We start from the raw sequence: 24027 nt of genomic DNA, 5'->3' as shown, positions 1-24027 counted from the left end.
TAATATCCAATGATATAATGATTTGGTAAAAAGAAGAGAAAAGCCTACCCAAATTACTTTGCTATCTATTGATATATGTCATTACTTCATTTAATATCCAATACAAAAGACTAAACTAAACTAAAAATAATATGAAGATACTATTATTGCTCAAAGAAGAATCCTAATATTAGAAATTTTCCCCAGCACATTTTTATTAAAAATACATAGCGAAACCTTAGAAAAATAGATACAGATTAATTGTAAGATTTTACTTTGTAGACAAGGAATAAAATGGGAATACTGTATGTAATTCTTAGGAAGTGAAGGCCATGACTATCCAGTTCATTTAGCATTTATTCTAAGGGCTTGGGAGCAAGGAGTGTAGCAAACAGCTAAGAAAATATTTTATAGACAGACAAAATGGTCTGCCCAGGAGCGTGTTCTTCTGATCTGTAACAGAAGCTTAGATGTCAGGAACTGAAACAGCAGACAGGATAGAGTTCACGGTTATATTTATAGTCTCATTACTTCTGCTTATTTAAAGTATAAATGGAACTATCATTCCACGGTAAAGCCAACAGCACTGATATTCCTTAAAGTATCAAATCTGCTTCCCTTGAGAAAAAAGAAAAGCTTTTGCTTCTGCAATTTGCAGCTAAACTGGCAGGATTCTCTGCCACTTTCTAGTGAGACAAAGCTGTCATTTCCCAGTTTACAATAAGTACTATTATGTACACATGTACAATATATTCTATTATTCTTTGTTCCAGATTAATTGAACAAGTATCATGTTCAGTGCTCTCACTTCCACTATTCATCTTTCAAGAACAAAAAACAGTAACATCAACAGGAAGGCTCAGAAGGTCAGTATAAATTCCTGATTTATAATCTATACTAGGGTTTCTCAAACTGTCAACATCTGGAGGTGATTTTATCTTAATTAAAACCATTTTGCTACTTACTCTTAAAGATAAATTTAATGCCAATTTATGTACATTTTTTAATGATTTACCTATCTGACTTATAGCCTAGTTTTGCTCTAGCAAGCACTCAAGGTGGCTAGCAAAATTTAAAACAAAAACAGAATATAAACAGTTGAAAATATACATTAGAACAGCAATAAAATAAATACTGAAATCATGCTGACATTTAAAATCCTGGCAAAAGAGCTGAGACAGTGGCACATCTCCCAAGGGAATGCCAGAAAGATGAGACTTAAACCATAGAACATTCAAAACGGCCTGTCCTGCTGACCTAGGCAACTGCACAGCTTCATAACAGGAAAAGCAGACTCAGAAAGGTCAGGAACTAAGCCACTTAGAGCTTAGGTCAATGCCAACAGCTTATACTGGGCACAATAGGCAACTGGCATCCAGTGCAAATCTCTCAGTACAGGCACTGTATGGTCCCTGTACCTTGCGTAGTTAGCAGCCTAGCTAAATATGAGATGGCTTATAAATCTACAAATTCCCAGGTTACGTGACAGTTTATTCAATAAAGAACTATTGCTGTCTCCTTCATGGAGTGGGGAATAATCCCTCTTTCAAGGAGGCACTGATAATCTATCTTAACCAGGAACTATACCCATCCTGGATGATTCAATAAGCCAAGACAAACGAGGGTCAAATAAGTAGACTGAGGCCCTCAACTCTCTACACACCCTCTACATACTCACATCTACATCCCAAAAAGAATCCATAATAGCAGGATGAGCAGCTACCAAAGTTATATCCCCATGGTATGCCCCAACTCTGAAGACCAAATTTAGGTAGAACTCTGCCACAAAAAAAGACACAAATTTTTCAGAGCATGCTCCCAACTGTTCTAGTTCTCTCCCTCAACAGTCTGGTGAAGAAAATGCTGCACAGTGCAGAAGAGCAAAGATGCTGCACAGTAAAGAAGGGTAATGCTGCCTTATTCTGTGTGGATGCAACAGAGGAAGAAAACTAAACTTTCTTGACTGGCAAGGAGTTCAAGTGGGCTTTTGTTACTCCATTCACAATAACAGCCTCAAAATTCTTCCATTTGGTTCCAGCTGATTCCCCATCCAGTTTCAACTCCCTAGTAAACTAAAGGACCTGACTTGGCTTCACAAAAGGGAGCAGGCTGCTTAGGATTAATGCTGTTAATAGTCTGGAAACCAGAACACTGCAAATATTACTAACAAAAGTTGTAAGAAATTGCCAAAGCATATTCGGGTAATCATCAGGATCAAGCAATTTAGCAGTTTCTCCTCTCTTGCACAGCATTATAAGGGTCATCGGTCTAAAACTGATCGGAAGTGATCTATCAATGACAAGAGAGACACAGGACTCCTCTAATGGACAGAACCTCTTTCATGTGCTCAGAGATGGAAATCCTGAGACCCCAGATTTTGGGGATCTCCAAAACATGCTACCAACTGGCAATTTTTACTGTGATGTAAGGAGAACATTGGCAGAGCCTCTTGTGGCGCAGAGTGGTAGGCGGCAGTATTGCAACCGAAACTCTTCCCATAGCCCAAGTTCAATCCCAGCAGAAGCTGGATTCTCCGGTAGCCGGCTCAGGTCGACTCAGCCTTCCATCCTTCCGAGGTCGGTAAAATGAATACCCAGCTTGCTGGGGAAGGTGATGACTGGGGAAGGCAACGGCAAACCACCCCACTCTATAGTCTGCCAAAAAAAAAAAAGCGGCATTCCCCCAAAGGGTCAGACATGACTCGGTGCTTGCACAGGGGACCTTTCACCAAGGAGAACACTAAACATCTAAGTCAAGTCATTTGTAGTGGTTAAGGTTTGGGACTGGCACTGGGGAGACCCAGGTTTAAATGCACCCTGAGACAAGAGAAATCACTCTCTCCCAGCCCAACGTATGCCACTGGGTTGTTGTTTTTGTAAGGAAAAATGGGAGAAGAGAGCGCTATACATACTACCTTGAGCTCCTGAACAAAAGAGTCACTCTGAGTGAGATGGGTGGTGACTAAATTTGAAAGATAAATAAATAAAATAATTTAATTTAATTACATTTTAATGTAAAAGGATTCACATCAAATTTAATTTTCTGTTCATCCCATCCACATTTTGGAAGGTGACTCCCAGTATACCACTCAAAGGAAAAGTGTGCACTTCTGTACTAAACAGAATATTCTATGCTCTTCTTGCCCAACCCATCAAGCCTTGGGACTGGAATATATTTATAGGCAACAGTTTACTAGAAGCTTACTATACTACAGCAATATTCTAATAATGTTTCCGTCACTACACTGATGATATATGGTAGTAAAGCAAACATTAATGTAATTGCTGCAAGGGAAATATATGGTACGAGACTGCAACTTAGCTGTGCTGAGAAACCAAAATAAACCACAGTTATGGTTATGCGTAAGTCTCTTTCTTTCAAGTTGCAGTCTAGCTAATGAAATTCTACTACTGAAGGTGATCTTCCAAAAACAGTGAAGATTCTGTTCTCCAGTGCCAGGCTAACTGCCACTACTTGTTTAGTTGCATACCGTCTATGTAGTAGTTGAATGCTGCTAATATTGAAGTAATAACATGACTCTATTATTCATTCTAAGATCTTAAGCAAATATTTGCTTGTGTAAGCAACTGTCCTTCACATGCTCACTATGAAAGCTGAATAACGAGAAGGAACGTAAGAAAGAAGAGACAAACCTTCCAATTATGGATCTAGATGCAGCTGCCAAGAGTACGAGGGACTGCAAGACGAACCAATCGTTCTTGTCCTGGCCTAAATAAAGGCAGACTGGACCCCTGAGGTGATGTTCCGTAAGCAGTTATTCACATACTTGGAGATGCAGTGAAAGTGGATGATCGATTAGAAAAAAATCACAAGGTTGAGGAAAATAGGAGACAGAGGATAAAGCGAATGGACAGGATAAAAGCGGTTGTTGGAATGTTTTTGGAACAGGGATGTGTTAGTACCAAGGACAGGTCAAGATGCTCAGCATTTGTCCATATGACAACAGGAATTTAGCCTGACTCACGGACATCTTAGTAACTAAAGCCACTGGACATACTATTATGTATCACTTCGTATCGCAGGACTGTATCTTCTAAATACCAAGGATGCTGTAAATATTTGAAAACATTCAATTTTCCATGTATGCTATTGACAAAGGGTCCACACATTTTAGATTACATGCTAGTCAAAATGTGGGCTTGCCAATAAATCTAAACCCCACACACGGACGGAGGGGAGCTTATTTCTGATGTCATGTCGCACTGAGGATGGGATTCCCAGAGCACTCCAAGTTCACACTGTCTTCCCAGAAGATACTGGGAGCCAGTATAACAAAGGTGAGAGTCTGATCCATACTCTGATCTCTGGAGCAGTAATGGAAGGTGAACACGAGTCACCCTGTATGATGCTGTGAAAACCTTCACTCTTTTTACAAGTTAAAGAACACAGGGACTTTCAAATATGCCAGTAATGAATTGGTGAGTACAACAAGGCTTGCTTCTTCCCAAACAAATCTCTACAATAACTAATAATCCTCGTACAGTAAACTTTAGAAAGAAGTTTAAACTATGGAGTGCAACCTGCAAATAGCTTTTATGTGCTGTTGGTTCCAATAAAAGATATGAACACACTGTCTTCTAAGAACATCTCCTTTGACATGATGCTGCTCATGCATGCAGATGGGGACAATCTACCAGCAGGGGAAAATAACAGCAGACCTAGCAGTCAGAAAGGCACACCAGTATTGGTCATGTGGACAGAATCCTATCAACATAAGATGAAGCCAATAATGGATAGTTAACAAGCTAAGCAAGCAGCCATTCATTCATCTTCTACCAAGCAGTTTATGAAAACATATTCAAAACTGAATCATCCCTGGAATGTGTTGCTACTTTACAGGTAGTCCTTGTTTAGCGACTGCCTTATTTAGCAACCGTTCACAGTTACGACAGTGGTGAAAAAATAACTTTATGACCAATCCTCACATTTATGACCTTTGCAGGTCTATAAAGCAAAGGAAAGCTGAAGTACAATCACAAGCACAGTCATGGTTTCACTTAGCAACTGCTTCACTTAACGACTGCTTTGCCAGTCCCAAATGTGGTCACTAAGCAAGGACTACCAGTACTCTGGAAATTATGTGGAACTACAAACAGATATTCCAACAATTCTTTCCATCTCAACCTTACAGAAATGCAAGGAAGGAAAGAAGAGTGGAATGGAAATAGCAAACATTTTGATTACAGACCATGGCTGCAACTGGATCTGATTGACCTAATAATACCTGGTTGAAGAACAAGTAGCACACAGATAATTTAAAAGAGGCAGTTCCACCTGAAATAATTTATACCATATGTTCAGGAAAAGCTTTTGCAGTTGAATTTCCATCAATACAAAAGCAAATCTAGTATATTTCACCATACACTAAAACTTCTAGAAGAACTTTGGAATACTAGTGACTAAGTAGAAATTCAAAGGGTTTTGTCTTTAAAAATGAGTGGGACAAAAGAAGATGAGGGAACAGAGAAATCTAGCCCAAGGCTGAGCTACTATACTAAACTGCAGTGGGGACAATATGTAACAAATGGAAAAAAAGAAGTCTGTACGGATAGATAAGGACAAAGTCAACTCGAAGTTGTCTTGTGATATGTCTTTCCTTAACAGAAGTCAAAATATAGCAGGATTTTATACCGCCCAAACCTCTCTTTGCCTTTTTGCAATCCCCAATACTGTGACATTCCCAAATAAGCAAATTTGGATTGCCTTAAATTTTATCTGAAAAAAAAAAAAATCTAAATATTACATTTTATCCAGGTGTTACAGCAAGCCAAAGTAAAAGGAGATGGGAGAGTGGAGAAATATATATATTAAAAAAAAAGTACCCTTTGAAAAGCTTTTTAAAATGACAGCTCACTATATATCTTATAGGAGGACTTCCAAAGAGAATAATAGCTTTTCACATCCTAGAGCTAAGGATTAAATTGCAGGAGTTAAGTAACTCCATCTCAAGAACTCTAAGAAGATCAGTAAGAGACCTTTCATCTGGCACTTTTAAATCAGGAGCAGATTAAAAACGAATCCCGAGAGTTAAATATACGGAGATAGTCCAAAGGTAAGAGCAGAGGGAGATGCTGCTGCTCCACAAATAACTGCTCCTACAAGCCAAAAGCAAGCCCCAACGGAGAATCACCACATATCTGCATGAATGCTTGCCAGCCTGAGTATTTCTCCTCTTCTCAGTCTAAACCAATTCTGGATGCTGCGCGGCCTTTCCTTCTCTAAAGATTCACTTCTTTTAGATCCAGGCAACTGCAGACAAAGTAGACTCTCTCTACACTTACTGGCTTATACACATGGTCATATGGGAAAAGAAATAAAGTAAGTTTTATATGTGGAATCAAGCCTTCAAAAGATATCTTGCTATTCAGAAGTGATTTTTTAAAACATGGCAGTTGCAGGAAACAAAATCCTGAAATCCTGAATGAGAAAGATGATCCACAGTTAGAAGATCCTGAAATTTCTGGAGTAGGGTAAGATGGATAGGACAGGACAGGAGATACAAGAGGAGTGGGGAAGCAGAAAAACAGGAGACGATTATAATGAAGTGGGATTGTAAGATCTTTTAGGATGTGAAATGTGCACATTTTAAAAGAAGCATCAAAAGCAAAAACAGTATTCACTTGTATCCAACATCAGAAAAAAACTCATAAAAACATTGGAAAACAAACATCCCAACCAAACAATGCCCAATGCTATACACTTTGGTAGTAAACTAGGTCATGGTCTGATCATAAGTTTAGAATTTGACAGGCATGAAAGGCACATTTTAAAACTGAAATGGTGTTCAAATACTACATCAGTAATGTGTTTTACATTAATCACTTTTTAAATACCTAACAATTCCTGTTTGGTTGTCATAATGAGAAATACAAGTCCAAGTGGTATGCGTTTAGCTACTGTTTTAGAAATACATAAATCTCAAAAAAGAATGTAAAGGGCACGATTTAAATGCTCTGCATATTCTTAAATGGCAGACAGAGTTTTGAAGTTCTACACCATGGTTCCTAATAAATTGCTGTAATTCTGGCAAATGAGATCTCAAACTTCAAACTGCAGCTTTTAGACACTGAAGCTGAGAAAAAATATCATACACCTCAGATCAGGAAAATGTATTATCTACTTCTGTAAATCCACTTGGTACAGCAATTCCACTGCCACCTGGTGTGACCTAGAATAACCAACACAATCAACATTTATAACAGGAAATGATGGACATAGTGTTCATTTCTTGTTTGCAGTTGTGGTAATAGTCACTCATTAGGTTCTGTTGAATGCCTATCTGCTTCCTTCCTGGACTTCAAAATAAATCATCAAACCCACTTTGCAAAGGGAAAGGCACAAAAACAGTATTAGGTTTCAAAAGATGGCAGTAGAGGCAAGTGTTTCTGTTTGAATGCTTATGAGATCCCGGTGCATTCCCATCTGACAAACACAGTTATTGCCCATCAGAAAGAATTACAAATGGAAGGTTTGCTGCAGTGGCAGGTCACCTTACCTGAAAGTGCAAAATTATGGTCCATATTAATCCCAATGTCAATTTAGGATTCCCATCTGTTATGTCATCATTTCGAATGTTCACCAGTTTCACCTGTCATGGGGGTGGGGAAAATGTGCAAAGGAGTTAAAGCAAGCAGAGTTGACAACATGCACTCTTTCTCTTGTATGCGATTACAATAAAGGAAAGACCAATCTGCAGGCTCAGTAACTGCACAAATAAAACAATGAACTGTAATTTTAGTTTATCCTGTTCCTCTTTCTCTGTAAAACAGAGGATGCCTCTAGGAAGGACAGAATACTTTTAACAGGGAAGATGATGCTTTTATTTTTACACAGCGACAGCTTCAGCTGCACAAGAAAGCTGGCCAGTTAAAACAAAGGAGCCAATTATATTAACCTTTTTGATTGATTCTGTTACTATTACTAATGATATCAGTACACTAGCTTCAAGGCCTGAGACTAGGAAACTGGGAACTCCTAGGCTACAGTCGCTTCTCAATGCCATCATGGAACTCCTAGGCTACATTCCGCTTCTCAGTGCCATCAAGATACTGAACAATACCTGTTAATTTGGAAGGGCAGGAGGAAAATACCAAACTCTAGACCATGGGCCTACATAACAGCAATCATCCCTTTCCACTGCAGTGAGCAATCAACTGTTGTGTTTAAGGCTTTAGCCTCGTCTGCAATCAAGATTCTGATTTAGTTGAGCTGTGTCTGAGCATCTTCTGCCAAGTCAAACAACCTGTTAGGTAAGTGTCTGGAGAATTACGATTTCCTGATGGAGCATAGCCTGTCACTAACAGTTCTTCATCTCTTCAAGATGAGTCCACTCTGACTAATGAACAATATTAAATATAGTCCTCAAGATGCAGCATTAAGTTTTGGCAGTATTTATCAATCCCTTCTGTCCTAATTTATAACATTTTCCAAATACTTCAAATTTGCTGGTCTATGGACATAATACAGATTGATTGACTGTTTGATTAGAAAGTCTCTAAGAGTCCTATTATTATACTATGCTTATCTCCACTATTTTAGATGGAAATTATATGCCTGAACTGCAACACATGATGCTCATTTGAGCTGTGCAAAGCACTTGAAACAAAGTTCAAAATAAAGTTTCTATGTATGCAGATGTGAGACAGCCAGAACAGCTTCTGAAGCAGCTATGTGAGTAAAGGACACGGCTGCTTTAAAGATTCGAAGGAAGATGCATCATTCATTCTCATAACACTTTCCAAAGGACCTCTTTTAAATGCTTTACACTCCTATTATGCTGGTAAGATATGACTCAACATAGCTCCCTGCTCTTGGGCATGCTTCCCCCAATATTTGAAGTGTGTCTATCTTTATGTTGTTTAAGTATATTGTTTAAATATTTTATTGATTCTTTTTTTTTCTTTTTCTACTTTAATGTGTATGTCGTTGCTATGAATGTAACCTTCAAGCCAAACGTTCCTAAGATTCCAGGGTCCTTGCTAAACATAGAATCTACATCTTCACAAGGGAGAGCAAACTAATGTTATCTTGTCCCCTGTCTGGAGCATTTTTCTTGCATTTCTGAAAGAACTGTCTGTTTAATTCAGGGGTCCCCGAACCTTCACTTCATCAATCCCTTCATGAAGTTTCATATTGTTCATCAACCCCCAAACATTATATCAAAATAATTTAAGAAATACTACTTTAACTAATAGTACTACTATTACTACTACTAATAATAATAATATCAACCCCTTGGATAGTCCCATGAACCCTTGGGGCTTGATACTGACTTCGGGGAGCCCTGATTTAGTTGCTGGCCTGATCAAGGCAACTATAACTCTTTTTCTACAAAGATGAATACATTTTACAGTTTTTATATTTTAAACTTTTTTTAAAAATTTTTTTAATAAAGCTTTCTTTATCTCTTGCCAGACTAAAGCTACTCTACCTACCCTAAGGGGAAATAACCTGGGAAGGCTCTAGGGAGGGGCTATTCTAAACGTCTTAGTTTTCCCACATTCCATTTCTGGACTGTGTCTCCTTTTATCTTGCCTTCCTCTTTGGAATGTGCTCCCCCTTTCCTGAGAACCAGCAGCACTACTGAAATCCACCACCGAAGGGCTGAAACCTCTAACACGTCTATGCTACATGACCAGAAAGTAGCCTTACTGAAATTTCCGGTTTTTACTTTTTGTCCTTTTAATTGCTAGAAAGGCAGCACAGGGTGTGAATGATCTGGGGTCAAGGAAGGATAACAGTGAGTCATCACCAGGAGGATAGGTGGTGACAATGGGAACTACAAAATACTGTAGTTAAACCAATGCAGAAGGCAGGTCCAGGAAGTGAAGACCAGATGACTTTTGGGAGAGGATGTTTGGTCCTGTCAAGCCGTAAGCAGCTGTCAAACTCAAGAAGCAAGAACCACATGAATTTCAGAAAAGCATCTTTAATGCTAATCAGGGTGAAAAACATAATTTTGGCAACTGTAAATATAAGGTCCTAGGCAGAGGGAAAGGTCTCTGTGAAATTTTTCCTACCCACCTCTGGACTGTGCTACCTATTCTCACACCTGATGAAGTCCTCCACCAGCTGATTACCATAGAATCTCACAGACCCTCAGCCTTCTACCCTACATGTTCAGTCATTCTGCTATAGTTTCATACTATGGGTATGCAAAACACTTTAAATATGAATTGTTTTACATTTCATTTTGAGTGCCTTTCGGCTGTTTTCAAATGCAAAGCAAGATGTTTTGATAATTTTTGAAGTATTTTAAGCTCAAATCACTTCCAAAATGAATGAAGCAACTCATTTTGCATTTGAAAATACTGTTTTACACTCAAACTGGGGCATTTTGAACTTGAAACATAATGTATCAAAATTGAAATATTTTGCAGTCCCCTATTTTATATTAACTGTTTTAATATTGTTATTTTTATTCATGTTTTTAAACAATTGTAAACTGCTTCCATGTATTTTATGGGAAACAGTGTACTAATGTTTTTATATACATATATATCTACATATAAATAATCTGGATAGGAGAAAAACTATTCTTGTCTCACTTTTTACACTTTTAAATGTAATCCAATTAAACCAAAGCCTTGTTATCTGTTTCTAAGGCACAACCCCCAAAAGCTGGCTTTCTAGTAAAATGGTCTATTTGTCTGTTGGTTTTTAAGAGATTCCCCAGCTACTGAGGGAAACAAAGGGAGCTATTCAACAGGAAATTAATGAAAGAGGAAATCTCAAAGATGCATCAACATAAGAAGTCTTATTAAAGCCTAATGTAATAAAAAATCAAAATATTTTCCACAGGAACTAAGCCTATTTCTTCTTCTAATAAAATGTATTTATCAACTAGCTTTAAAAAAATTTAAGTTATTTTGGAAAACAATTTACCTATCCCAGTAAGAAACTCAACTCACAATGCACTGAACCCATTAACCTAAGTCCCTCTAGACAAAGGCCTTCACATTACTAATCAAAGGAATAATAATCTTTTCCCCCTTCCTGAATGAAAAAAAAATGGAGGAAACAGCTGAAAAATATGAGAGAGTTACAAGAGAAGTTACAAGTGAAAGAAGCCTTTTCCTGGCCTCATACAATTTACAGTGATGCCATCCTCATCTAGAACTGTAGTAATTTCAGTGAATTCTGGAAGAATTCCCATTTCTTCCCACTGATCTGCTCCCTAAAGTAGAAGTTTGTGGTAATCAAGTATAGTCTGTTTATTGTTCCCTTCTTTGGTTAAATCAGAGTGGTAAGTATTTAATATTTCAGATGTAAGTTACAGAAACAAATTACAGTACAGTAGTCAGATTTCTACTATTTATTTCTTGGAAGTATGCTCTGTTCTTAGTCTGTTCTTACTGTCTAGTTTTAACTGTTTTCTATTAGCTCTCATCAGAACTGCCTAGCATACAAAGAGTGGGGTTCATGTAGAGACCACCATAGATAAAATAAATACATTAAAAGATTTCCTCTGTCAGCCCTTTCTGACATGAATTGTGCAGCACTCAGTTGGGAATTATGCCTAGACAAGGCTTGACTTTTGGCCAGTACGTCCATGGAAACTAGCATATTAAAAAAGCAATCCTATTCACAATTAGTCAGAAGTCACCACCACTAACTTTGCCAGAATTTACTCCCAGTTAAAGTAGATGAGATTTCAATCTAATTGAAATTCACGTGCTCTGATACACTTTCTTTCCTTTTACTTCTGGGCCACAGAATTAGAAACATTAGTAATATTGATTTTTCCTGTACTAAAAGGGGAAAAAACAAAACAGGTCAAGATGATCAATGATACAGGGCATTACAAAAGGAACATTGAAGAACATTAGAAATCTTAAGGTCAGTCAGTAAGATTAACACCACCAATATGATAGGAATAATTACTTTTAACAACCAAATAACACAGAGATAAAAATGTAGAAAATATTATTTCAAAGATTGTTTTAATTTTGTTTCTTAAATGTAGTATCTTACCTGCCGTCTTTTCAAATAATCAAGGGCAATTTGGACATTCTGTAGTCTGTGAAAGCGCATCCGTCCTTTCTCTCTGGGCTAAAATCAGAAAATGGGAAATATAAGAGTTTCTATACAACAAATATTTTCATATAATCTTATATTGCTATAATATTTTAAATATTCTAAGAATATCACATGAAAGAAAAATTACCAACAAACAAAAAAGAGATTTGCATGAAACGTAACGGCTCTGGAAAAAAGCAAGTCCAAGTATAAACTTTACAAATGTCCTCTCCCCCACAGCTTCCTTCTTTCTACATTATTCATTACTGGGTAAAATAGATATAACTAATGCAGTAACACTGCAACTGCAAGACCTACTTAGTGGGCCAGCATATTCTAACATGATACATGTTTAAGTTCCATTAATTTCAATGGCAGAATTAAAAGTGTTCAAAATCTTGCCAACTGAAATTAATGGGACTTACTTCATTTTTGCTGTTCCTATAAGCAGTTTAAGCACAAATTATGATCCAGCTTACCTCACCAAACCTCTACATTTCTTTTAAGGCTCATTTAAGCTTAATCAGCATTTTGGGAATATGGTGTGAAACATGTTGAAAGTACAGGATGCTTCTGAAGAGGGGATTTTTTGTGCTTTTAAAAAAGCTGATGTATGGTAACCCCCTTCCCAAACTATCCAGAATATAGAAGTTTTAAAAGCTGTTTAGAGGGTCAGGCAGGTAAGCTATCAAGAGAAATTGTCAAGTGGTTTCTATCATTAACTTCATTGAACTTCCTGAGTAATTCTAGTTAGGTGAATGGAAGCTAACGAAAATAGTGCTTGCTAAGACAGATCAAAAATATATCAAAGGACATGATTTGTGAACAGTGAGCAGCCTACCAAACCCCAGTAGATAGTACAATGCAGCTAATATCCAGTCTACCAAACCCCAGTAGATTACAGAATATGCATCTTGTTCCCACACAAGAAATCATGTAAAGTGTATATGCTATGAGATTTCCCATATAGTACAGAAATTTTTTAAGAAATTGAGCTATCACCAATTATAATTGTTTGACAAATATACCTCTAAGAGCTATGTTTTATCCCCATGAATGTGTTTTGTGGTTTTGTTTGTTTGCATTTTGGGGTATATACCAAGAACTTACATGGAATAAACTAGAAAGTCAGTTCTTTGGAAAGATACATGTGGGAAATGTTATCAGAATTTGGAAAAGCACACAGATTTCTCAAGAAAGTTCTGGAATCAGGTTAATATATTCCCACCAACTTTTACTCAGGAAAAAGTTGCATTTACATGACCAAATATTAATGCCTTTCAGGAAAAAAAAATCTTTTCTGAAGATTTCTTTTTTATCTGTCAGGGAAAAAAAATGTTATGGGTGACCAATTCTAAATGATGTAACATTGCTCATGTGTATCCATCAAACTAGAAGGAGCATCACATACTTTTCTATCACAAAATCTCAAGCACCATCATAAAAATGTGCAATCTTTTCCTTAAAAATTCTTACAAAACACAACATGCATGAAGAAAGCAGAAGTCATTATAGAAAACCAAAAATATTCAGCAAATTAATGATAAACATGGCAAAACTGCATGCAGTTAGTGTAAAATCACAAAGAGGAAGAATTACAGAGAAAAAGGCACCAATCGCTTAGCTGCCAGAGAATAAAGGGGAAAAAGTTGTATTTTCATGACCAAGTATCAATGCCTTTCTTCCTGACTTCAGATTTTTCACAAACCTGTGGCATAATGGGCAGAAGCATGCTACAAAACAAAAACTTTAGAGCTCAGCAACACACATTTCCGTATGCAACAATTTAAGGTCAGCCAAAAGAATGGTACTAAGTGCTGAGATATGCTGCCCAATACCAAAAGTTCAAGAGCAGCAATTCTTTCTTCTTTCTAATTTGCTTTTAGAAAGACCAATCAGCTGGAAATCTGCTTCCCACTGTTCTTCACCTGATGGTTCTGGATTCTGAGCATACCCACCCAGCCATGAAGCACAGCTTAGCAGAAGAGCAGTCCAGAGAATTTCACATTGGGTTAGTGATCAATAAAACCAAGAAAAATACAAGAACAGTGGTAAATAACCACAAAACCTAATCCTGGTAGATTGCTTATTGGCTGGCAGATGCCTCCACTCAGCCAGGTAGTTGCTTATTCAAAGGGAATGTAGCTTGGGTTCCACAGCTGATCATGGGCTTCCCAGGGGTCCTGGTTCCAGGCTGGAAGAGGCCCATGATAAAAGGCCTTATGTTAGAGCTCCTCCTCAGCTGGCTCTCCTGAACTTATCAGGCAGGAGCCAGGGCCAAGACCACACCAGAGGGCAACTGCTTCAGACTGCTGTTTTAATTTTCCACAAAGGCTCACAGTGATATTACAGTGGGAACATTGTGGGATATTAAATGGGACTGAATCCTGGTACGGCTCACAGTTTGCAGTTCAAATACTTCCTTTTAAGATACGGGACCAGAGTAAATGCCAATACCAGGCCCACAAAGTACCAGGGATAGCAATTGCTGATGGCAGGCCCTGGTTTATTCCACCTCAGAACTTTCAATAGCATCACATCACAACATTTTTTATCATGATGACTGAGTAGAGATTCAGCTATGCCGATCACAAAACGTGCATGCTTGAATATTTTTAACAGGATTTCAGTGCAGCTTGTTTTTACACCCTTTAACTGGTGAAAGGCTTTCTAGGCCACATAGGGAGTGTCATATTTTAATGTATTAACCATAGCAATATTACCTGAGTTCTGGGAAGAGCAGAGTTGAAGCAGTTCTTACACAATTGATGTAATTGGGGTTTTAGAACTAAAAGTACAGAGGGATGTATAAGCACTCTGAAATCCAGGACAGCATGAATTTCTTAACTAAGCATTATAACTAAAGAGCCATGTTGTGATTTATGTCTTAAACCTATTTATACAGCTGTCCATCTCAGTACATGACTCTGGGCAGCTCACAACATTAAAATGAATAAAAAAATATATAAATACAAAATAAAATGAGGGGGAAAACACACAACCAGAAAATCATAAAAAAGCCCCCAGCATAGCCTGGAAACAGCTCTCTCGCACACAGAGGGCCCCAGGCTCAAGCACAGGGCCAGATCTTCAAGGCCCTACAGAAGGTCAGCAGGATTGGGGCCAACCTAATCTCTGGAAGGATGATGTTCTGGAGGGTTGGAGCCACAGCAGAAAAGGCTCTCCTATGGGGCACTGTCAGCCAACACTCCTTGGCTGATGGTACCCACAGCATACTACTCCTGCTGGACCAGATAGGATGGGTAGGGACAATTGAGAAGAGACAGTCCATTGAGTAACCTGGCCCCAAGCCATGCAGAGCTTTAAAGGTAACTACCAGCACCTTGAAGCAAACTGGCGGCCAGTGCAGCTAATGGAGCAGTAGTATCACATGTGCTGAATAACCAGAGCCATTAACTGCCCATGCTGCCACATTTTGCACCTGCTGAAGCTTTCAAATGTTCTTCAAGGGCAGCCCCATGTAGATCACATTGCAGTAGTCCAACAGGGAGGACACAAGGGCATGAGTGACTGTTAGCAGGGCCAACTGGTCTAGAAACAGGTGCAACTCACGCAGAACACAAAGCTGTGCAAAAGCCTTCTAGGAGGAGCCATGAGTCTAGGATAACCCCCAGATTGTGCACCAGCTCTGTCTGAGGTAATGCCACCCCGTCCATGACCAAAGATGCAAGATCCCCAGAATCAGGAGATCCAAAACCACAAAGCCATTTGTTCTTGCTTGGGTTGAGCTGAAGCCTGTTCTGCCCCATCCAGGCCCCAACAGCCTCCAGCTACTGAGACAGAACTTCTGCAGCATCACTTAAACAGCCTGGGGTGGAGATATAAAGCTGACTATCATCAGCATACTAAAGATACCTCACCAGAAACTGTCAGTTGACCTCATCTGGTGGTTTCACGTAGATGTTAAACAGGAGAGGAGAACATACCAAACCCTGTGACATCCCACAATGTAAGGGCCAAGGACTAGACCTCTCCCCCCATCAACACCGACTGGAATCAACACAATGCTGTGCCGCACAACTGGAGCCAATCCAGAAGGATACCAAAAGCTGCCCAGAGGACAAGAAGAACAAGGATGGATGAACTACCCCCATCCTGCTCCTGCCAGGGGTCATCCAAGAGTGCAATCAATGCCATCTCAGTCTCATAACCAAGCCTGAAACTTGACTGAAAGGCATCTAAATAATCGGATTCTTCCAGAGCTCTCTGAAGCTGCAGTACAACCACCTTCTCTACAACCTTCCCTAAAAAGGGAAACTTGGAAACTGGACAAAAATTGTCTGAAATGATTGGGTCCAGCAATGGCCACTAGTGCCTCCCTCAGAGATGGCGGGACCACCTCCTCTTTCAAGGAAGAATTAACCACCACCAGGACCCAGCCATGCGTCCCTAATTCCAGAACATGTCCCAATGCAACAGAGTGGATTTTGATGGGATGCAGAAAAGTTTTAAAAAAAAACATTCTTTTTCCTTTCTCAGTTCTGTTTGTGGAACACTCATATGAGAGAAAGGGAGTACGGGTTCCAAGCCAACTGGACTAAACTTAAACATATCATATAGGAATATGGATAAGAGAAGTAAACCAGGGAAAATGGCCAAAGATGACATTCCTTGACAAAGATTGCCCTAGGGTACAAGGACTTCAAGTTTGTGTCCAAGTGTTCTTTTACCAAAAGGGGGAAAAAACACCTGATATGCATAATTAATAAATATAATTGTATAAAGTAAGCACGATCAACTGAATGAAAGTTATCCCCAGATGTACATATAATCTTTCAAGCTTCAACAGGGCAAAATTCTCATATAGGTAGACAATTTGGAATAAGGCTCAAATGTGTAGTATGCAGAAAGGCTTGATTCAGTCTACTCACTATAATGATAACCATGATGTGATCATGTGTATTAAATTCATCCCCATCGTAATCCTCAGTGTTCCTTATGGTATCATCATTGTGAATAGGCTGAATCATGCCTTTCTGCATACTACACATTTGAGCTACTTTCCAAATTGTCTACCTGTATGAGAATTTTGACACTATAAGACATTATAGATTAATATGTTTTATGCATGTTACAAGTATTCTGAAGCATTCTCTGACTTTTGGAAAAACAAACAAAAAGTTCTGAAAGTGTAGAAATTGGGCAGAGCAGCTTTAGTATGAGAAATTATATGTTTTTAAATGCCTGTTTCTTATTGAAATCAAACAACCTGCTTGATGGAAATCAACACTCAGAATCTTGTATACAAGCAGATATAACACCAGGAAAACAAAAATCATTATTAAAAATGCTACCTCCACATCTGCTGCTTTAAAAAGAAATACTACAAAAAAGCAACATGTTATATGATGAAGCATCATTCAAACCTGCATTATCTTTGTCAGGGAAAAGTCATTAAATTATCTAATCCACAAAAACTGTGAAGTCTATAGGATTAAAGTTATATTATGTTCAACACCCTCTTTTTCTTCCCACCTCTCCAAATTGTTGACTCCCCAATTGTTGAAAATGGTATTAAGTTCTTTTGTGGCAGAACCCTCTACTGTTCCAGTTCAACAACCTTGTGAATTAGGCTGCAAATTTTGTAATGCAAGTATATTGAGATATTGAAACTTAAATCACAAACACTAGAGCCATTTCACTAAATTTGTAGTAAGATCTATCCATCCTTATTATTTGTTCAGTTGATGCATCCTTGCAAAATATATATATATGAATATATGTTCTCCAAATTTGAAAGTTTTATACATACACACACGCACACACTCTCTTTCAAAATTCAAAAATGTTGATGTGTGGTGTGTGTGTGTGTGTGTGTGTGTGCGCACATAAATATAAGTACTCCAAATTTGAAAATGGACTCGTTAGAAAAACACACAGCGCAAGAGTAATAAACAGGTAGCAACTCTGGCAAAGAGTTTTTGTAACCTTCCCATTACAGCCCATGGGATCTATACAAGTCACTGGCACTGCTAACGTTATTCTACATTAGAAGCATTCCCCGTAATGCCAACCCACCACTGAATTCTTTCTAATGAAATTACTGCACACCATCACACCTGAACATTACTTTTACATTAGCAGTCACCACTCTTCACAAACTGTATTAGTAGAGTTATGGGGGTCGGCACCTACCCCCTTATCCTCATCCTCCATATCCTCATGCTGTTCAAACGGGCATGCTTCTGTTGAACTCACCAACCGTAAGGTCTTCAAAAAATCTCGCTCCCTTGGCTAATAAACACAACAGACAGGAAACAGGAGAGCAAAGACACAAGACAGACCACAAATGAAGAGAATATGAACCAAAGAATATAATGAAGGGAACAAGTGCAAAGCCAAGGAGGGAGGACTGTTCACAAGGAAAGGACAGGACATGGTATCAGAGGGGAGTATTAGAAAATTAAAGGTGGGAGCATTTTTCCATCAATACTAGTAACAAAATTATCTTTAATTGGAAAAAGAATACTTAGCGTCCCACATATGTTGGATGATTCTTTAAAAAAAACAAAAAACAAAAAATGAAAAGACAACTGCTTTAAAAAAATTAGTTTTTCTATGGGAACAAGTAATATCAGATTATTCATTATGAGAAATTCTGATTCCCCCCAGTTATGGAAACAATGCATTAAGAGAAATGCTGACTTAAGAGAGAAAGCCAAGAACAAATACCAATTAAATCTGCAAGACAGTTGCATTAAAATTAAGGAACTCACTAAAGTATCTCCTGAAAGAACTTCCAAAAGAGAAATCAGGTTATGTCCATCTCTCAGGTCTTCGTACAGGTCATTAACATGCTTGCGAACCTATAAAAAAGTGAGATTAACAGTTAATGTTTTGTCTCTTTCCAGGAGAAAGATTTGTATACACTCCCACTGAATGCAGTGAGATGTATATGAAGGTAAGTGCAGACAAAACCGCAGTCTCAGTGTAATAAATTGTGTTGTAAAGCCCAGCGAATACACACTTATTGAGGTCCATCTCAATGTATTGAAAAATACAGCTCCTAGAAGACAATTTCCATATCATCACCAATTGATATTCTCATTCCCCCCACCACAAAGACTTCAAAGTGAAAAGAAAGTCTATGAGATGAAATAATATATACATACCACATCAGCATTATTGCGGTTTATGTCCTAACAGTCAGAAATCACGCTGAGACGAGGAGTAGGTCTCTAGTGTTTTGTTACTGCTACATTAGACAGAAAATCCTAACAAACTGAAGAAGCGTGGGAAAAACCCAGACAGATAAACCCCAAAAGTTAAGGCGGGTCTGATCTGTCTCTCTTTGAATGGCTGCTTAACTCCTCAGTACTACGCATGTGTTTTCCCCCCTGGATAGGGGCCCCCTCCTGCTCACCATCAGTGCTCATGACAGTTTAGCTTTAAAGACTCCTTGAAATTGAGAACTATGTCTATTGCTAATGAGATAAAGGTAAATTATATTTCTATCAATAATTTAAAAATACACTTATTATATTTTACAGTTCTCCAATAACAAATCCACTAAGTAGAATAGACAATTTTGCTGTGGTTTTCGAAAGCTGGAAAAAATGGTTGTAGAAATCAAGGTGAAAATTGTTGCTTTATGATTTAGAGTTAGCTGCTTGGACTTTGAATTAGGCCTTCCATTAACATTTACCAAGGAACCTACTTACAAACAGAGCACTATTTGGAATTTTTCCCCATTATTGCAGAAGATACACCAGTCATCCAGATCAGATTCTTGGGAGCACAGGAGGATTCAAAGGGCACATGGATTGGAGAAAAATCATACATACAGATTTTTGCTAGTAGAAGCACCCATGAACAAGCCCCTTAGTCACTTTATTTATTTACTTGCTTACTATCCCGCCTTTATTATTTTTATAAATAACTCAAGGTGGGGAACATACCTCATACTCCTTCTTCCTCCTATTGTCCCCACAACAACAACCCTGTGAGGTGAGTTGGGCTGAGAGTGAGTGACTGGCCCAAAGTCACCCAACTATGTTCAGCCACTGGGGAAATTTAGAAACCCAGCTAATTTGTTTAATTCTACAGAAGTGTGTGTATTTGTGTGTGTGTGTAAAAACTGCAGATATCCTAAGTATATAATACTTAATTATAAGTATTATATACTTAAGTATATAATAAGTATATATATTATGTATACTTCTTATTAGGGGAAAACCCTATCTTCAAAGTATAACCTAACTACTGTAGTTCAATGCAAATCTGAGGTAATTCATATTAATGACTAACTTGTATCATATCCAACAACAGATTATCTTTACAACTGTATGAAGTTGACCCATAAAATATAAGAAATTTAGAAGCCCTGCTGAATCAGGCCAAAGGGGCAAAAAAACCAAAATTCTGTGTCACATAATGACTAATCAAATGCATTCAGGAAGCTCTCCAACATGGACAGGAGGCTATAGCAACCTTCTGTTGCTGCTCCTCGCTAGGTTTTGATGCTAACAACTCTCTTTTTGGGGAACACTGACAGGTTAATTATATAGATGGAAGATCTTAATATTCTGCAGGATAAGATGTAGATGGCTTAAAATGCTACTAAAGCCAGGCAGAAAAACCTTAGCTTCTTCAACCAATTAAAAAAAATGGATTCAAGGATAGTGAATAACACCTTTGATGTATTTCTTTAATTGTTGAGGAAGGAAGGAAGGAAGGAAGGAAGGAAGGGGGGGGAGGGGGGGAGTCCAACATTTTTGGACTTCACTGTACTCAGACCAATAAACAAACAAATCACCACCTACAAATATATTTTGGCCAAATGTGGTTGGACAATTTTTGGTTTTCATGCAACCATCTCTCCAATCTAATTGTAATCAGCAAGAGAATACTTGGAAGTGCTCCTATCAGTCATAAGATTTTACTATTTAAAAAAAACAAACCTTTAAATTATTTTTAATTTCAGGATTGAGATTCCACAACTTTTACACAGAAAGCCATATCTGACACAGTGCCCAGCACTATACAGCCAATCCCTGGGACCCCAAAATTTTCAGTGAAAAAAAAAATGAGGGTAGTGCTTATCTACATGAATTAGATAGGCTAATGTATCTTGAGTATGCTGAATGATGATACCTCCCAGCTATATCATTTTCAATTGATCCTATGAAAGCAGTGAAAATTTTGAACTATTGGTACAAAGTATTCTATGTACAAGATGTGGCTCTGCAAAATGAATCTTAAAATCTTAAGATACAATCTATTAGTAAGGGGAACTATACATCTGGGATTGGAGTTACAGCCAGTCCTTAATTCAAACTGAAAGTTATACTTAAAGCTATATAAATGTATATATACTGTAGATACACACCCATTAGCAATATAATGTAAAGCATAGAAAAGGTGTGAGATGTAGTGAATGAAGGAAATTAAAAGACTGGAGCAAAGAAAAGCCAAATCTCACTAATTCTAGCTCACACTGATACAATATCTCCGTATCTTTCTATCTTTGCAAATCATCCCTTTTTCCACCATATTCATACATGGCCTTTTCTTTAAACTTTTCAGTTCACTCTTTTTGAGGATCTGATCAACTCATCTGTGATTTTCTTGTTCTTCCCCATCCTGTTCACCTATTTCTTTGTGTATTTGTTTTGCAGTCTGATCCTCATTCATTCTCTCTGAACGATTTACCATATTTATTTCATAATGGTCAGTCATTGTCATCCCTTCAAGGTCAAGAAACAGGGAGTGCAGAGATTCCAGGAACACTCCTTATTGTAGGAAGGTATTCGCCAAGGGTTGGATATGACTGAATGGATCATTCAATTCAAGAATAAAAGTATCTTGAAAGCCTGTTCAGGTTTCTCTGTGCCATCAGATGCTAAGCAAATCAAGATGAGCTTATTTTTAGGTTCTTTCTCATGTGTCCCCATTTTTCAGGACTGTGCAATCTTTTTGGAAGTCCCCTCTTAAGAGCTCACTCATTTATTTCCTATCCCCACAGTCAGCTCTACATTCTTTTAAACTCATTTTTTGAATTTAATCCACATTTATTCATCACCCATTTACTCTTAATCCCATCAGTTCTTGTTTTGTCACACATGCTTCTTAAGTAACACACTCCCATGTCATCCAATATACTTTTGTTTCTCTTGACGTACCCATCTCTCACTTCCACATAACAAAGCGGGCAGAAGGACATCCTTACACACAGCCATCTTCACTTCTTTTGACAAACTTTCCTTCTGGCAACAGAAAGTATATTACCGACTAGTTTTCTACAAGCATTTGAACATCTTAATACTTATACAGTACTGTGCAAAAGTTTTAGGCAGGTGTGAAAAAATGCTGTAAAGGAAGAATGCTTTCAAAAATACAGTATATATTGTAATTGTTTATCAATTTACAAAATGCAAAGTGAGAGAACAGAAGAGAAATCCAAATCAAATCAATATTTGGTGTGATCATCCTTTGCCTTCAAAACAGCATCAATTCTTCTAGGTACACTTGCACACAGTTTTTGAAGGAACTTGGCAGGTAGGTTGTTCCAAACATCTTGGAGAACGAACCACAGATCTCCTGTGGATGTAGGCTGCCTTCTGTCTCTTCATGTAATCCCAGACAGACTCAATGATGTGGAGATCAGGGCTCTGTGGAGGCCAAACCATCACTTCCAGAACTCCTCATTCTTCTTAACATTGATATTGAACTTTGCCACCTATGATAGCTTCAATCAATCAAGGCTTTCACATAAAGTTCTTTAGTAAGATGCAAAAGGTGTAGACTACTGTAGGTTACCAGCCTTAGTCACACCTGGCGATAAATTACAAGCAAAAGCAAACCTAAGTTTTACCTCAAGTATGTTCATGTTATTATATTCAAGCTAGGATCTTTATTCTAGAAACTATGTTGCAAACTGACTTACAGTTGCCTGTATCCTACCAGTTAAGAAATACACACAGTGTACTGACACACTTAGAATACATATCTAAAGCTAACTTATTATAGACCAGCAAAGTGAAATTAGTTTTCTATTTGCATTTAAAACAGAATCTGAGAAATGGGATAAAAATAAATTAACTGTGACAACCCCTTGGCAATTTGAATCTATTGAATTCCTTCTGATAGCAGGCTAATGAATATGCAAGTACTACCATCCAAATGAACATCTTTCTATGAAAATGATTTTGAACAAAGCAAATATATATATATATATATATATATATATATATATATATATATATATATATATGTTAATTAATCTGTGTTATTTTCAAGAAATATCAAGCATAATTTGAAAATATTTCATAGCCCCAATATATTTTATAATTATTTACAGCTGGATTTGTTTCTGCATTCAAAGTACTTAAAGACTTTTTTTTTAAGTAACAAAGGCCTAGCATCATTGTAAATCCTTTGTCATGGCTTCCTTGCCTCTAGGTATATATATTAATTTATAAATTATCAGACCTCAAAAAAGGTTATGAAAAGAAATACATTAGAAGCAGAGCATACTGGCTGAATGCTAATAGAGAATTCAAGAACAAAGTACTTGCTGGCAGTGGTGGTTGGTGCAATCCCATGGCTGGTAAGCAAAGGAAAGTGTAGCAGGGCCTTCTGATTTTACACCTGTCTTCCTGGCAATGAGACTACAAACTTGACTCCCACAGTACAAACCCTATGCATTTCAGTGTTATGCATTCAGTCCTACACCTACAAAACAGAGTAAGCTATCTATTTGTCTACATGGTACAATAAAACCCCTTCTCACCAAAGTACAGAGCAGATCTCTAGTTATAGTAAAACACAGCTTCTCCTACAAGAATCAGTATCACCCATCCATCAAGAACAGAACCAGGATGATAGCTCCTTGGCTTATTGTAGAATATTCTGTTGTTTGTCTGAGTCCCTGATTGAGCAAGATCTTTAATAAGAAAACAATGGCCAGGTCTGCCTGCCTCCTGTTGCTTCTGCTTCTACACTGCTTCTTCATAGGCAGAGGTGAGTTTTGCCTCTCATCTATACCTC

General features: G+C 37.8%; 1 protein-coding gene across 1 annotated transcript in view; it reads right to left on the bottom strand.

Annotated features, from left to right (window-relative positions):
• Window positions 1–24027, bottom strand: part of DST (dystonin) — a 353259-nt gene that overhangs the window by 223824 nt on the left and 105408 nt on the right. The window contains exons 6-8 of the mRNA XM_063313467.1: window positions 18756–18845; window positions 11974–12051; window positions 7496–7588 (exon numbers count right to left, since the gene is read on the bottom strand). Of these exons, the coding sequence (XP_063169537.1) occupies window positions 7496–7588; window positions 11974–12051; window positions 18756–18845 (261 nt within the window). The remainder of the gene's footprint in view (window positions 1–7495; window positions 7589–11973; window positions 12052–18755; window positions 18846–24027) is intronic.

Source organism: Candoia aspera, chromosome 1 (genome assembly GCF_035149785.1).
Source record: "Candoia aspera isolate rCanAsp1 chromosome 1, rCanAsp1.hap2, whole genome shotgun sequence".
NCBI lineage: Eukaryota > Metazoa > Chordata > Lepidosauria > Squamata > Boidae > Candoia > Candoia aspera.
Note: the sequence above shows the minus strand (reverse complement) of the source record. Positions and strands in the feature narration are given on the sequence as shown.